Raw genomic sequence first — 15,082 nt, 5'->3', positions numbered from 1 at the left:
CAGTCAGTTTAACTGTATTGTACAGTCATGGATTAGTAGCAAAGCATCTAGAATCATACACAGATTAAAAAGAGGGTGTTAAAAATATGATGCTAAAACCCAAGGTCTTTTCTGGCAAAAAACCAAACCCTTTTTTACATGGTATTTTACTATGGGTACTACGCGGGATGACCACATAGTACAAAATCACAATGCATAATAATCTGGAGAGTGGAAACAACATGCTGCATAAATGTAGTAGGCATTTGAGGAAGAATCTGTCACTAGCACCAGATTAGTTTATTTTCACTGACTCAGCAAGTTTGCAGTTGGCAACAACAGATTGTAGGAAAAGCTGGTACAATGAGGGTCGGGCTGGCATCCAGCTGGACCCTGAAAAGCTAGAGGAATGGGTTGACAGGACTCTCATGCAGTCTGGCATTAACAAATGCAAAGCCCTGGCCCTGGGAAGACATTATTCCTGGCAATAGTACAGGTTGGACACTGACTGGTGGTGGAGCAGCTTTGCTTTTAGAAGAGGCTCGGGATCCTGGTAGAGAGCCTAAACCAGTAGTTGTGGTGAGGAAAGCCAACCACATACTGGGCTGCATCAGCAAGATGTAGCCAGGAGGTCAAGGGTCGAGGCAAGCAACTATTTACCTGTAGCTAGCACTGGTGAGGTTACATCTCTTGTGCTATGTCCAGTTTTGGGCATCCCAGCACAAAAGAGAGGTGAACAAATGGGAGCAAGTCCAGTAGAGAGCCACTAGGATGCGCAGGGGCTGAAGGACATTGAAGATATTCAAGGAAAGGCTGAAGGTGCTCTCAGCAACTTAGCAAAGATCAAGGTACTGCCAAACTGTTTGTAGCATTTTAGAGCTTTAACCACCTAGCAAAGAAAAAATATTTTTGTTTGTCTCAGAAAGGTGCCTTTTGAATACGGTCCTGGGTATCATCGGGGAAATTATGCTGTCACCCTTCTGTGGAGAATTCACAAAATTTGAACACTGCAGGTATGTCACATGTATCCCTTCTTCAAGCCCAGAAGACACCAACAGAGCACAACTCTAACAGCTTTCTGCAGGAACTGTACAGGTCTCAGAATGACCAGAGCTCATATTATGGTTCAGTTCCACTTTTTAAATTCCATATTTTAGTTTTCCATGTTTCTTTTTATAGTCTCTTTACTAACCCTGTTATTGCACTGAGATATAGGCTGTCTTGCCTCCTTCACCTCTTCTCTAATACTGATACCAAAACCAGGTTCACTAACTCTGCTTATTTTACACCCTCTGCTTCTTAATGCTCTGATCTTAAAACTACTTCTACATGTGCCTATCTTTACTGCTGTAAGTCAGGCCAGTTCAGCAATCTGCAGCAGCATGTGCCTAATTTTGAGTGTGTGAACATTCTCAGGTTCCACAGGAGCCAATGACCACAGACTCCAAAAGTTCAACTTGCTAAAAGTTAGGTACTGGTTGATCCCAGCCACTGTCTATTCTCCCCATAGTTTTTAGTGTTTGCTCTGTAGTTTAGCCATTTCTATTTTTTTCCTGTATGTCCCTGCAGATCTGATGTGCTCCTCACAATTTCCAAGATAAATTTCTGCACATATGCCTGCAAAATTCCTTCCAGTCTCTTTTGGTATCTTTGAATACCACATCATCACCCTTCTGTCTCAAAATGATGTGGTTTTGCTATTCTTCTCCCATTTTCTCCATTTCCTGGACAGACTTTTCCCCCTAATCTTTCTTTGCAGAACGAAGTCTTACCAGTTTTATTGCCTTAACAACTCACCTGTCTTGCATTGCTGGTTCCTTGCAAGGTCTACCCAGATTTGGAGCTCCTCAATAGCTCCAGCGTAGCTTGAGGCCCCTTTGCTGTATTACTTGCCCTGCTGTTGAGGAGCTAAAAATTACCCTATTCTCTTTCCCCTATTCAGAAAAGGAGCTACAGGAACAAAACCTGAATTACTGCATTTATATATGAAAACTCATCCTGTTTGCTTGAGTCTGCAAACCTGACCAGAATGTAGATCACTTCTGAAATGGCCCCATTTCTTCATTTAGCCAATAAACTTTCTCTTTGGATGAATTTCTGGTGGCTAACTGAGCTTTAGCCACCCATCTAGGTAGCTTTCTGACAAAGCAGCCTGCAGCTTTGCTAGACCTGTGGTGATGAGAACAGGATACAGTTTTTTATGCACATTTTCAAAGAGGGAATGAAAAATCTGTTACTCTTACAGATCCAGTTTAACCTCAGGTCCCTTTTAATCAGTCCTGAGAAACAATTTATTTATACTAAATAACAAAGAAATAAAACCCCCTTACCCTCCCACTCTCATTTGCCTATTTATAGAGGTTCACATAAAGAGCAACATGAAAGGAAAACACTAGCTCCATCTTTAAGCTAAAATGACAATTTGGAGCCATCGAAAAGTTCAAGCTGACAGCTGTCTAATTTATGCTGCCAGGGATTGAAGGCAGAGCATTGAATCTTTTGGACAATTTTAAAGACAAATTTGTATAAGGAAAAAATATTTACCCTTAAGAGTGGTGCAGCACCAGAATGGGCAGCCAGAGAGGGTAGAGAATCTCCTGTCTTTGAGGATACTTTTTCAGAGCCCTGCACACCTGTAATTGCTCAGTACAGCCCCACCTATGCCCTCCAAACTGCACCCTCTGCCCATTGCTCCAGGAGCTCCCTTTAAGCTCAGGGCTGCGCCTTCAGTCCGGGCCTAAGCTACAGCATAGATGTTTCTGTTCCCAGTCTGGTTCCCAAGGGCTGCTGTGTTGTTGTTTGGATTTCCTTGTTTGACCTGGGACCTGACTTGTTACCTTGCCTTTGTGTGCTGAGCGGTGGACTGTGGATGGGACCTGTTAGTATCAGCACCCCTGCTCTGTTCACCCAGTTTGGGTGCTGGTGAGGACCTGTGACAGTGCCCTGGCTGAAGGCACTGCCCCTTCCCATGCTGCGGTCCGCCTCAGCTGCTGCTTGCCTTTCCTTGTGGAGCAGCCTCGTTCTTGCCGCTGCCTGATGAGGTTAAGGATTTGACCAGGCAACCTGCTCTTGCTTTGGAGTTAGCATTGCTTGGAGCAGGAGGTTGAACTTGATGAACTCCCCAGGTCCCTTCTAATGTAAATCTTTCTGTGACTCTGACTGACTAGTTACTCAGGGAGTTAAGGAATCAGAGAGACGATTAATGGGGAAGGGCAGGAGAAGACATGATGAGTTCTTCAGTAATATCGTTGACAGTCTAAATTTCCTCCCTGTAGGAGCTATTACATGGTTGCTTTTTTTCCACATGCAATACTGTGATGGGCACGTTGCAGAACAATGTTGAAACCAAATAAATGAAACACCCAAGGAAGAAACAAGGTATTTCTGCAATGGGCAGAGTAAGGCTGAGTCTGTGAAACCTGCCATGGGTATGACACAGGCAGAAACAGGGAGCTAGAATCCGATGGTTCCTGCAATTTAATTTCAGAAACATAAAGGATTTGGAGGATAAATTTTTCTTGCTCTGGTTCCACACAGTATTCAGAGCATGACCCATCTTTTGGGAGGTGGCTGGTGAGACTTGTGTCCCTGAACTCCTGCTAGCTACATAGCCCTAGGGTGCTTAATCACATGGAAAGCACATGCAGCTGATGACAGAAGCCAGGGGTTTCCAAAACCCTGCATGGGTCACTTAGCTTAGTCTGGCATTTTGATGCCCTTTAAAAAGTTCTCCCAAGTGCAGATCTGGATGCAATCAGGGTGAGGATGAGGCACATTGTGCAGCCACTCTCCACCCACCCTTATGTAGCTGGGAATGTGCAAATGCTCTAGCACAAAACAAAGGAACATGGTCTTTGAAACACCCCCCACCCCCAAAACCATCCAGGATACTGCAGCCAGGATACTGAGACACCCGCCTGTTGCAAGTATGTGTGAAGAGTCTGCAAGGCTTCAGATTATGGACTTGAGATTGCTTTTCAGACTTTGATTGAGAAACGTGTCTATGCCATTGGGAGAGAGGTGCAAGAGGTTTCCAAGTAGACACTGTCACTGCAGATGCTGCTGGATCCAACACCAGTCCACACACCTTTACCTGCAGTCTGCTGTTCCATTGCCAGGTAGGCTGCTGGGTGCTGGGGAAGGGATTCGACTCCAGAGTAAAAGACTTCCATTTAGGTGTCGCCATGTGTCTCAGCTCCTGTGAAACACAGGCCTTGTCAATGAAGGTAGTGGAGTTCCAAGACTGCTTCATCTCACCCTGAAGAAGACACCTACTGGGTGGTGAGTGTGTCAGTTGCTGGGCTCCTTGACTGTATTAACTAGAACCTCACTGACTGTACTGCAAGCTTAGACCCCCAGTGCGCATGGACCCACCAAAATGTAGGCATCTTCACATTGCTGTCTGAACGCAAAGCAGTTTCCCACCCCAAGTGGTCTAAGAACTCTTCCTAGAACCATGCTCAGCTCTACTCTCCTCTCATGGTGGGAGGCCCTGCATATTGACCACTTCCCCTTCCCCTCACTCTGCAGTAATTCATTCAGCTCTTCTTCCTCTGTGGAAGAGCAACATGACAACAAGGGTTACACACCTGTCTGCCTTATGGGATTTTGAAGACTTCAGATGTGGTGAGTGCAGCCAAAACATGAAGTAGTGTTGCTTTCCCTCACCTCCTGGGGACCAGCGGGCAATCCAGTTGTGTGCTAGAAACATGTTATGCTTCGGTTCAAGCCTTGTATTCCATTTAAAGAGTAAGCCATACTCCCTAAATACCAGGGATCTGATGAGTTTCAATTCCACCCCTCAGGTAGCTGTGGTCAGGACTCAGGGATGCAGTATCTATCCACCCAGCATCTTCCTACATTCTCTTCCCCCACTAACACAGCAGGGGGAATTGGAAGAGGGCAAGGGAAGAGGACAGGAGAAGATGTCAAAGTCAGAACCCTTTCTATAGAAATTACACAACATATCACAACAGCTATCAAAGCTGGATTACAAGCTTTAGACCCCCAGTGTTGCCTGCCCTGCAGGAAAAAAGCTTGACAAAACCAGGAAAGAGTTCAGATGACTGCACAAAAGGCCCAGGATTCAGACTTCTCTGAAATTTGAGGAGGAATCCAGACCAACAGATGAAGAAGTGACATGCAAAAGAAAGTCCTCAACTGAGCTAATGGTACACAACACAAGGAAGACACAGTTCCCTGGCAAATGGCAGAAATTGCCTTTAACCTTCTACACTGGATTACAGCAAATAATCTGAATGGCTTCCACAGTCAGGAATCACCCAGAGATCTGGCCAGTTGGCATCTTGGACAAAACCTCATCATAACCAACAACAAAAACAAGTTATTTTTGCTTTCATATTAATAATGCTACCTAAATGGGGCATTTAGCAATCCCTGTTCCTGCAGTGTTCCTGTTCCTGCAGTGTCCCTGTTCCTGCTGTAATGAGAAAGCCATACACGTAACAAACTAAAACCAAATTAAGCATGTTCCATGTCATTCCACTCTTTTAATAAATAACACTGAACAGATCTCTGTGGGGGCTGGCGGCTGCCATTTCTTTTTTTTAAGCTCAGCATTTTGTCCTCGGACTGCCTGTCCTTGCGGAATGGGAACAGCTGAGGAGGTGATGAGAGAGGCAGTGTGGGCTGGTGTGCAGAACAGCAGCTTGGAAACACACAGGTTCACCGTGGAGTCACCACTCTGTCTTATGACAGTCACTTCAACCTCTATAAGATGTTCTATATAAGACATGGCCACCTCAGAACTGTTCTTGGTGAGATTTTATTGTGCCATGAATGGAGAAGGACCAGAAAGTCAGCTGCACTAAAATACATCTCTCACTGACACCTTTGCACCACAGAAGGATTTTTCTGCACTTCCAGAGAGCTCCAAATCTCCAAGTCTCCTTCAAACTGCACTGGCAAGAGCTCCACAGGGGAGTCAGTGCAATCACCAGCAGCTTTGGCTGTTCCCCTTCGGACTCAGCACCAACTGCTTCTGCAGGATATGTGGGCTACCTTCTTCTCCCAGACCCTAGAATAGAAGAGAAGTTGAAACACAGTTTCCTTTCCCAGAGGGCTTCCTACCTCTGAGTTTCTATGCCAAGCTTTAAACAGGCATAAGCCTAGCACAGATCTTGTGCAGAAAATGGTAAAGGTAAAGGATGCAAGTTCTGCTAGGACAGATCTTGTGCAGAAAATGGTAAAGGTAAAGGATGCAAGTTCTGCTCTGTTACATCATGGTACATCGAGTACAGCTCTGCTGCAAGAAGGAATTTGTGGACGTGTCATTAACCCTAAGAGTAAGATTTGCCCATAATCCTGTCTGTGTGCAAACACAGCAAAGTTACTCTGTGTCCCTATGAACTCAGGAGAAAAAGATGTGTATGTTTGACATAACTGTGCTTGACATACCTTCTTCAGAATATGAATTTAGCATGAATAAGCAGTAAACCAAGATTTTTTCTAAGCAAGCTAGCTTTTCTTCTTTCCCCTCTTCCCTCAAAAAAATTAGCAGGAATATGTTCTGTTGTTTGTCTCTGCCTGTAGGAAATTAGCAGTGAAAACTCAGTGACAGCCCTTGTGGCAGAATGGGAAGATAATTATTATAAATGACTTTCTAAGCTGTTTAACTTACCCACTCTCTTACCCATGTATGCACATGCACCAAGATGCCTGTGCCCAAGTGGCCTGTGTGGACACTGAGGACAAGGGAGGCCCCCTGTTAAATCTTCACTACATATCTTAGGTTCCTTTTGACTGGTGATGACAAACTGGGTTTGAACAGGTCTTTTATACGCTTTAGGAATCAGCAGTTGTAATGAGGTGATACTTCTGCTTCAGAAGCTTGCTTGCTTCAGCATCCAAGAGTCTTAGGTTGCTGTCCATTGTCTTCTTTATTCATTTTAGATATCTGTATGGCTACAAATCTGCCTCTGTAGCATAACAGGAAGAGGAATAACAAATGCAGTGTGCTAGAACCCTTTTTTGTCATCCTTCTGCCACCAGAGCTCAGGTCTTCTGCTGATTAATCATCTATGCTGTGACCCTAATCCAATCTATTCTTGATGCCAACAACACACTCCTCAGTGTTTACCAGTTTTATGTCTATCAGTTGGGTCCTTGGATATCAATACAGGCCTTCCCTGCAACCCTTGCTTTATTATTTTTTTCTGCTGCTTTCATACCGCGATTCGTATTTCATTCCTAATAGTACTAGCATTTGTGTTACAAATCTCTACATGCTGGCCAACAAACCCCATTAGCCTAAAGATGGTCTGATGGGGCTCCTAACAGTTTTATGCAAGTTATCCAGAGCCTGCAATGCTTGCCCTGCCACAACAGTCAGATTTGTCACCTAGAAATCTCCCTTGTCCTCTGTTCCACCACCAGCCTGGGTCTTCAACATAAGGAAGGTGAATGATTTTAGTCTGTCCTTCTGTGTTTGAATGACGGATTGCTCTTTCCAGGCCTTAAAATAGGGAGAGACTTTTAAGAGATTTGAAAATGGAACTTAGGACTCTAAGTCATCATGCATTTTTGAAAGACGTGCTCTGCATCCATATCATGTTACTGCTCAGCTGTGTGGCTTTTCCTAGACTATCTGAAAGTGGATCCGTAATGCTGTATTCCAAAGGGAGGTTATTTTCATATTGTACTAAAATACTGACAATGAAAACTTGTTACTTTAATTAGGCAGTAAGCACTGTCATCCTGGGTCTTAAGATTTTGAGTAAGCAGAGTTTGATTGCTGAAGTAAATTTTTACCATTTTGGAGTTCACAGGATTTATTTTACTGCAAATGCTATTGGTGTCTCCCTTGATGCCCTCCAAATTTCACTGGGCACATGAAGCCAGGACAACATGCTATCCGAAAATCAAACGGTTACAGTGTGTTTTCTGGAAACAGTTACTTCATGGGCCAAAAGGACAAGTTTAACCAGAATGAGACATCTTTTAGAGAAGACAAGGCTTGCCTAATTGAATCAGAAGCTCCAGAATTTACACGGCAGTTCATCTTCAGACCACTTTGCTAATACACAGAAACTCAGCAACCTGCTGGGCACAGACCAGACTACAGAATGGTTCAAGACTCATCTGAGCTCCAATGAAGAATTTCTGAGCAGTACAAGACTACAGTATACACTTTATCTCCCAGCTGCACACCATTTGGTCTTAGGCCAGATACCAAGACTGTTGGTCTTATGAGGGCCAGATGTCTCAGTGAAATCACAATTTTTAGCTATTTGTTTTGGTTTTCAGATAAAACAAGAGAAGTCCTGATTTTTGCAAGCAAGAAATCTGGCCACCCTTTCCATATAGTATGCTGTGAGCTCTACTTGCTCAGCAAGAAACTGCAGGTGGGAGGCTGTCTCCTGGTCTAGCTACCCTGGCCCACCACAGCTCTCAGCAGTCACTTTCCAGCTGGGCTGACTAAAAGCAGAAGCAATGAATCCCATAGACTTGGCAGAATTTATCCCAGTTTTTTGTACTATCACCTAGTATTAATTCTAGGAGTACTGGGATGCAACAGGGTGCATCCCACAGAGTGTTCCTTTGACTTGGGCCATCAGAATAGCTTGCTGGGAATCTGCAGTGGCAGATGTGCTAGCAGAAGTTAGAGAAGCTCTTTTGTCCCATGCCTTGGCTTTGCTATGAGAAACCTGACAAAGGAGACACAAAGATGCAAAGGTGGTCAAAAGCAGATGATGGAAAGCCAGCTCTGCACCCTCTTTCCTCAATCCATGAAACCACCAAATGCTGTTTTGCCTGCTGATTGGCAGCTGTATTCTGATTTCCCTCCTAGGACACTGATCATGAGCAAACTGCAAAATTACAGTTGAAGCATTCTCTAGTGGAAAAGAAAAATCAATTGGAAAGAAAATATTACAATGCATATTTTACAGATGGTGACGGCTCTGAGATTAGGCTATGTTTCTAGGACTCACATGCATTGGGAATGGGCAGGTCTTCAGCCTGTAGCATAAGAGAACCTAGGAAATCAGTCCTCCATCCCTATAACAGTGACCCTGGGCTTTGCTTCCCACTGACGCTGGCCTCTCATAAAGACTGCAGCTATGCTGAAGGTGTGTAAAATACTGCTATTATTCCTTGCTAAAAATTATATATGCACTTTTCATAGCTGAAAAATCATGAGAGGAAGTAGAAAGCAGGAGAGAAAAGGGCCTGAAGACTTTCATTGCGAGCAAAAGGCAGAAGATATTCCGAGTCCTGCTTCAACAAAGGCAGAGAGGCCTTGAAATGCCACCTGGCACAAGCCGGGGTCTAGTCCAGTGGTTCCCAATCTTTTTATAGCTGAGCCTCTCTCAAGAGAATAGTCAGTATTTCATACGTCACTGAATCTAATGGCTCACCTGCCTCAGGGCTGCCATTGCCTCCCCTTCACACACAGTGCTCCTGCTTGAGCGACTGCAGTATCCAAGGCTCATATTACACCCCTGTTAATGTGGAACTGTATGTCACCCAGGGGTGCTCAGTTCAATTACGCTTCCAGGTACTCTCTTTATTAACATGCAGGCATCTCAAATGACATAGGCAACACAAGTTCTGTGCTGTGAAAAGCTGGCAGACATATTGGCAAAAATATTTGCATCAATCTCAGCCATTTTCCTCCCACTAATGTGTTAATAAGTCCAGTGAAACTAATTAAGATAAAAGCCTAATCTGTCCAGCTCCAAAGAAGCTGAAACAGCATCAGTGCAAAATGAGGGGAAACAAGTAAGACAGTCTGAGCAAATGGAAGGAGAGGAAAATTAAGATGCTCCTACATTATTCCAAAGAAGGAGAGTATTTGGGCTTGAGGAAAAAAGACAGAGAAACAGCAGGGAGGTGTGGTCGTTTCCCTTTTTCCTCTTCTTTAACACATTACCTAAGCCCTTGCATTGCAAACACAAATACAACTGTGTCCCTGTAAGGGCACACACCCTCCCCGAATAAACGTGATCATGAACACTTAAGAACATATCAATGTCCCCAGCTACATGTAACTGCAAGAGCAATGCTCCAGCCTGCACGCCCTGCTCAGCAGAATTGCCACTGCAAGCAGCAGAAATGTGCTTGCATAAAAACAGTAGGAGCAAGCCCTGGGGCTTCCTCACCCTCTAACATGTCTTACCTTTCTGTTAACCAGCCAGGAGGACTCCTTTTAGAGGTACAGACAAGCTGCTAGCATGTGGACCGCTATAGTAAGAGGTGCCTTGGATTTGCTGTGTATGTACAAAACGAGCAATGATCACTTCGAGTCAATTCTCCCCAAATATTGAGCTGCCCTGACATACACCCAGTGACCGTGCCACCAAGGAAGTGACTGCAAAGTTTTCATTGCTTGCTGATGAGGTCCATAACTGTTTTTACACCTTCTTCTCTAAATAAGGAAGCTGCCTGTGAGGCCTCTGACTGCCTGACCAATTTGACTCCTTTGCTTTCAACAGCCAATGAAACCCCACTCCTGCCTCCAGTCTTGGGTGACAGCATTCATCAAACCTCAGCCAGCCAGGGAGGACAGCAGGTTAGTGTTACAGCCATGGCAGGCTTACCTTTGGCAAGCTGTTGATGTCAGAGTGATGATGTGGGGAGGGACAGCCTCTGCACTATAAAGATGGGTCAATCAAATATAACTGAGGCTGCCCACCAGACAGCAGGATCTACAAAACATGGTCCCCACCAGTTTGAGTCCTGCTGGCCTGTTTCTGCTTCCAACCCAACTGCTATCGGGCTTTAGTTTCATGTCAGCAATCTCTATTTGCTTTCCAAAAATAAGCCTCTGCCACCATGCTGAAGGGAGAAAAACAAGAAGGGCGGTATTTTTAGGGCCATTAATTCTGACCACGTGCCCAGGAGGTGAACCGGATGGCCACTGCACAAAGACTTCTCATCACTATGTTCTGCGAAGCCAGCATTCACCGGACGTTGCCTGCTTTCGTTCTCCTGGGTTTTCTAGCTGGGATTGCTTCAGCACATCCAGTTGTAAGCAGAACTAATGGCACATTGCTGGAAAGAGGATGGCAATCTCTGTTGTCCAGGTCCATTGCTGGGATGTCAGGGGAGAAGTCAGATGTGAACTGGGAGAGTGACTATTTGCTAGGAATCAAGAGGCAGCGGAGGCTTTACTGCAACGTGGGCATCGGGTTTCACCTTCAAATCCTCCCAGACGGAAGGATAAGCGGAGTTCACAATGAAAACCAATACAGTGAGTTGCATCCAGAAATGAAATAGATGTCACTTAATTGCTGTGAACTCTAGTAATTACCCTTCACAGAATGCAAATGTTATTACTTGATATTATTAATCTGTGCTACATCTGTTGCCTTTTAAAAGTCTCTGGGATCAATAAACATTAGAACCCTCCAGGCTGAAACATGTCATAAATGCTTAGACAAATTTAGACACAATTTATTTTTACTCTGCTTTACTGCATAGATGAGAAAAGACAAATGAGGTTGAAAACTGTCTCTCTGCTGCATTTGCTCACTCCTCACCTTCTCATTTGCCTTTTGAATTCAGGAGGTTGTTGCTGAGCTCAGAGTGCTAAAGCATGATTTTTGAATCCCAGCTGACTAGTACTTCTGGGGCACTCAGTCAAGGAAGGGGCTTGCTGTTGCTGGTTTGCTTGTTCTTACGGGTGCTGTTCTGTAACCATAAGATTAAAAGAAAAGCATTAGCCCTATGGATTTAAATTTCCTGTAGAGGGCAGTTGCTAAAATCTTTTGCAGCTAAACTATTATGGGGGACTTAAAAATGCAAGCCACACTTCTCTAAAGCTCTGTAATTATAGCATATTGGATAAAAATAATTTACTTATTAGAAAGCCCAAGAGTTTGACAGATCAGAAGAGTTTGATAGAGCAAAAGGATTATACAGCACGTGATTATGATTCCAGAATTACTTTAAAATCCTATGGCATGTAGGAAAAAACAAGATCTCCTCTGTGTGTTTTTATTATGCTGGACTAGGGAGATAATTCTAATAAAGAAGATATGATGTGGTCATTAGGGTTTTAAAATAAATCAATTACATCTGAAGTGCCCTTGAGTAGCTATAAATTCTGTGATAACACTTCTATTGAACTTCTTATTTTTTAGGTCTCTTTGAAATATCCACTGTAGAGAGAGGTGTTGTTAGCCTGTTTGGTGTGAAAAGTGCTCTCTTCATCTCAATGAACAACAAAGGGAAGCTATATGGAACGGTGAGTACGAGTGCAAATAGTTTTTCAAAGCTTAAACAAAGGTTGTAAAGGTTTGATTTTTTTTTTTTTTTTTTCCTGGAAATCTCTGATTACAAGCAGAGAAAATAGCCTTTCAATTACAGGGAGCCTGCCCAGCCCGGTGTCACCAGTGTTATTTAGTGTGACAAGCAGCGTGGCTGTTAGAGGTCTGTTATTTTAAAGCTTTACAATAAGACTGTATGGGGAGCACCCTAGGAAAATGAATGTATTCTGCAAATAGTATGGATTAATTAGATGGCTTCTCCTAAGGGCTCAACACTGCAAACACGTTCTAGTAAGAATGAACTGTGTTGATTCCCTTTTGCATTGCATTGTATGTAAAGCAAAAGGGTGTGCTCTGCAAAAACCCCTAGGAGGTAAAGCATGTATGTCCATGAATGTGTGTGTGTATGTGATTGCATGTGTATGTGTGTGTGTACAGGTGTGTGTAGGAGAGGTACAATTAGAGCTATCTATACTAGCTACCATTATAAAAACATGACCACATGCCTCCTCCTACAAAAAACAACCACACCATGAACAATAAATTAGGAAGCCTACCCTACAACGTTGACATGTGCACCTGGGGCTATTTTAAGGACCAGTTTTGTGAGATCAATCCCAAAGGGTGGGAAAAAAATAATAGCTATTAATAATTGTATGCAAGTAATACTGAAGCATCATCACCATCATCCTCATCTAGAAAGTGCTAGCTATGCCATCTAAAGGCAATTCAATCTCTGAGGCCTGAGGAAGGCATCTCCAGTCTCAACGTTCAGCAGAAAAAGCGCTTGTTAGGAAGCACGTTTGAAAGAGGCTGGCTCTGGGCAATAGGCAAAAGCAGTCTGTCTCAAACTAATGAATGGCATTGATTGCATTCATCTTTTTTGTCAAGAAACAACAAAGTCTTTGCTTTTGAAAGAGCTGTAATTTCAACAAAGCATTTCAGTTGCTTAATAAAATACCAAATGTTGTGAAGCGCCCATAGCCATTACTAATCTGACTGATTCCTTCTCACACAGATAATGAGAGTGGGACGTTTTAAGGTTCATGACTGATTTCAAGCACCTAAAAAGTGCCACAAGCCCAACTGCTTTGCTTGACTAGGTCTTTCTAAAGAAATGCAGGGTGTGGCTTCAGAGCTCCCTTTGATCCCTGCTCCTCCGCCCCCGGTTTCAATACTGTCTTGCTTTTTTCCAAAGACATTTTTAAAACCTGTAAGAGATGTGCAATGCAATGCAATGCAATGCCCTAAGTTACACTCTTACAGACTTTGAATGGTGCTATTACAAAGATGTCCAAATAGAACAGCACTGGTGGTGTCTCATATGCCAGACATTTGATGTCAGGGAATTATTCTGTTTTCTCTTTTAATTTCCTCGGTGCTCTGCATTTGTCTCCTGCTTCTCCTTGCACGTCCTCTCCCAGATAACTCCCTCTCCTTGGATGTAATGATGTGACATGAAGAAAAATAAAACTGTTTTCATAGCTTTGAACCTGCTGCATTTCTTACTAACAGTTAAATATAATATCACTAATGATTTAACAAAATAAAAGACTTAGTGCTAATCTACAGTCTTATTCAAATACCTTATTCAAGCAAATAATTCTCCCTGGGCATTGCTGTTTTTAAGAGAATGGAATGTTTTGACAGCCAGCATATCATTCTTTTATAAATTACAGTACCTCTTGCAGAGGGGAGGTGTGAAATAAAGCTACGTCATTTGGGCAAAAGGGCATGATGCTGACAGAAATTATTGCTTGCAAATAAAATGAAGAAATCCATGATTTATGATGCATTAACTTGATCTGTCACAGGAAGTACACAGTCCATTATCTGGACAGGTGGCATCTGAGTTCATCTGACACCAAATTAGCACTGAGGAGGGAGATTTATTGTTGGATGCAGTCACTGCAGCACCACCTGTTGCATACTGCAACAAGTTTTTCTGTAAAAATACTAGTAAAAAATACTTGAGTCTCTGTGAAATACTTATTGTACCTGCTTTGTTCTTCCCCCTCCCCTTCCTATTCTTTAGCCTGTTTTCCAAGATGAGTGCAAATTCAAAGAAACCTTGCTGCCCAATAACTACAATGCATATGAATCAAATGCTTACCCTGGTGCTTACATCGCACTCAGCAAACATGGGAGAGTGAAGAGAGGAAACAAGGTTTCTCCTGCTATGACAGTGACCCACTTTTTACCAAGAATATGAACATGAGCAAAGCAGAAGATTAAATCCCAGGAAAAACTGTTTCATTTTGCACACGGGAATAATCTCCCAGGTAAAGTATTTATACCGTTCATTGAAAAAAAATCTATATATGTATGTGTATATTTGGATAAAAATATTTGTACCAGATTCATCACATAGCATATGTAATACGATGCTGCTTCTCTTCTACTTTGTGCAAATTTTTCACGGCTGTGTGCCTCCTTTGGTGCTGAACAGAGAAAAATGCAAGCTGGATTGCAAAGGAAAAAAGTATTTGGAAGATATAGAATGGCTGTGGATACTAATCTAATCAATCGTAGGTTATTTACTAATTAATATTAATTACCTCAGATAATAACCTTTTATAGTGAGCCGTTTACATATCATGGGCCAAATCATCAGATGACTTTTCTTCACCAGAGCTTCAAGCAGTTCACTCCATCTCAATATCTGCCTGCACTTCCCCTTCTACACACTGTGTCCTGCCTCATAAAGTCCTCAATCTATTTTGATCATCAGGGTACCATTCCACAACCGTTTCCACACAAGCAAACTGCCTACACCCAGAGACCGTCTGTCTCTGAAGGGGTTCTCCAGGGTCTCCTCACATGGCCTTGTTGGCAAAATGAAAACCTACAATCAATTTCCCTTAGGAAGGGCT

The 15,082-nt window shown here is 43.2% G+C and overlaps 1 protein-coding gene across 1 annotated transcript; it reads left to right on the top strand.

Moving 5' to 3' along the window:
• Positions 1–10,851: 10,851 nt before the first annotated feature.
• Positions 10,852–14,421, top strand: FGF6 (fibroblast growth factor 6). The gene is made up of 3 exons (XM_009489392.1): positions 10,852–11,191; positions 12,084–12,187; positions 14,245–14,421. The coding sequence occupies exons 1-3, from the start codon at positions 10,852–10,854 to the stop codon at positions 14,419–14,421; spliced, it is 621 nt and encodes a 206-aa protein (XP_009487667.1).
• The last annotated feature ends 661 nt before the right edge of the window (positions 14,422–15,082 follow it).

This window comes from Pelecanus crispus, chromosome 1 (assembly GCF_030463565.1).
Source record: "Pelecanus crispus isolate bPelCri1 chromosome 1, bPelCri1.pri, whole genome shotgun sequence".
Taxonomy (NCBI): Eukaryota; Metazoa; Chordata; class Aves; order Pelecaniformes; family Pelecanidae; genus Pelecanus; species Pelecanus crispus.
Note: the sequence above shows the minus strand (reverse complement) of the source record. Positions and strands in the feature narration are given on the sequence as shown.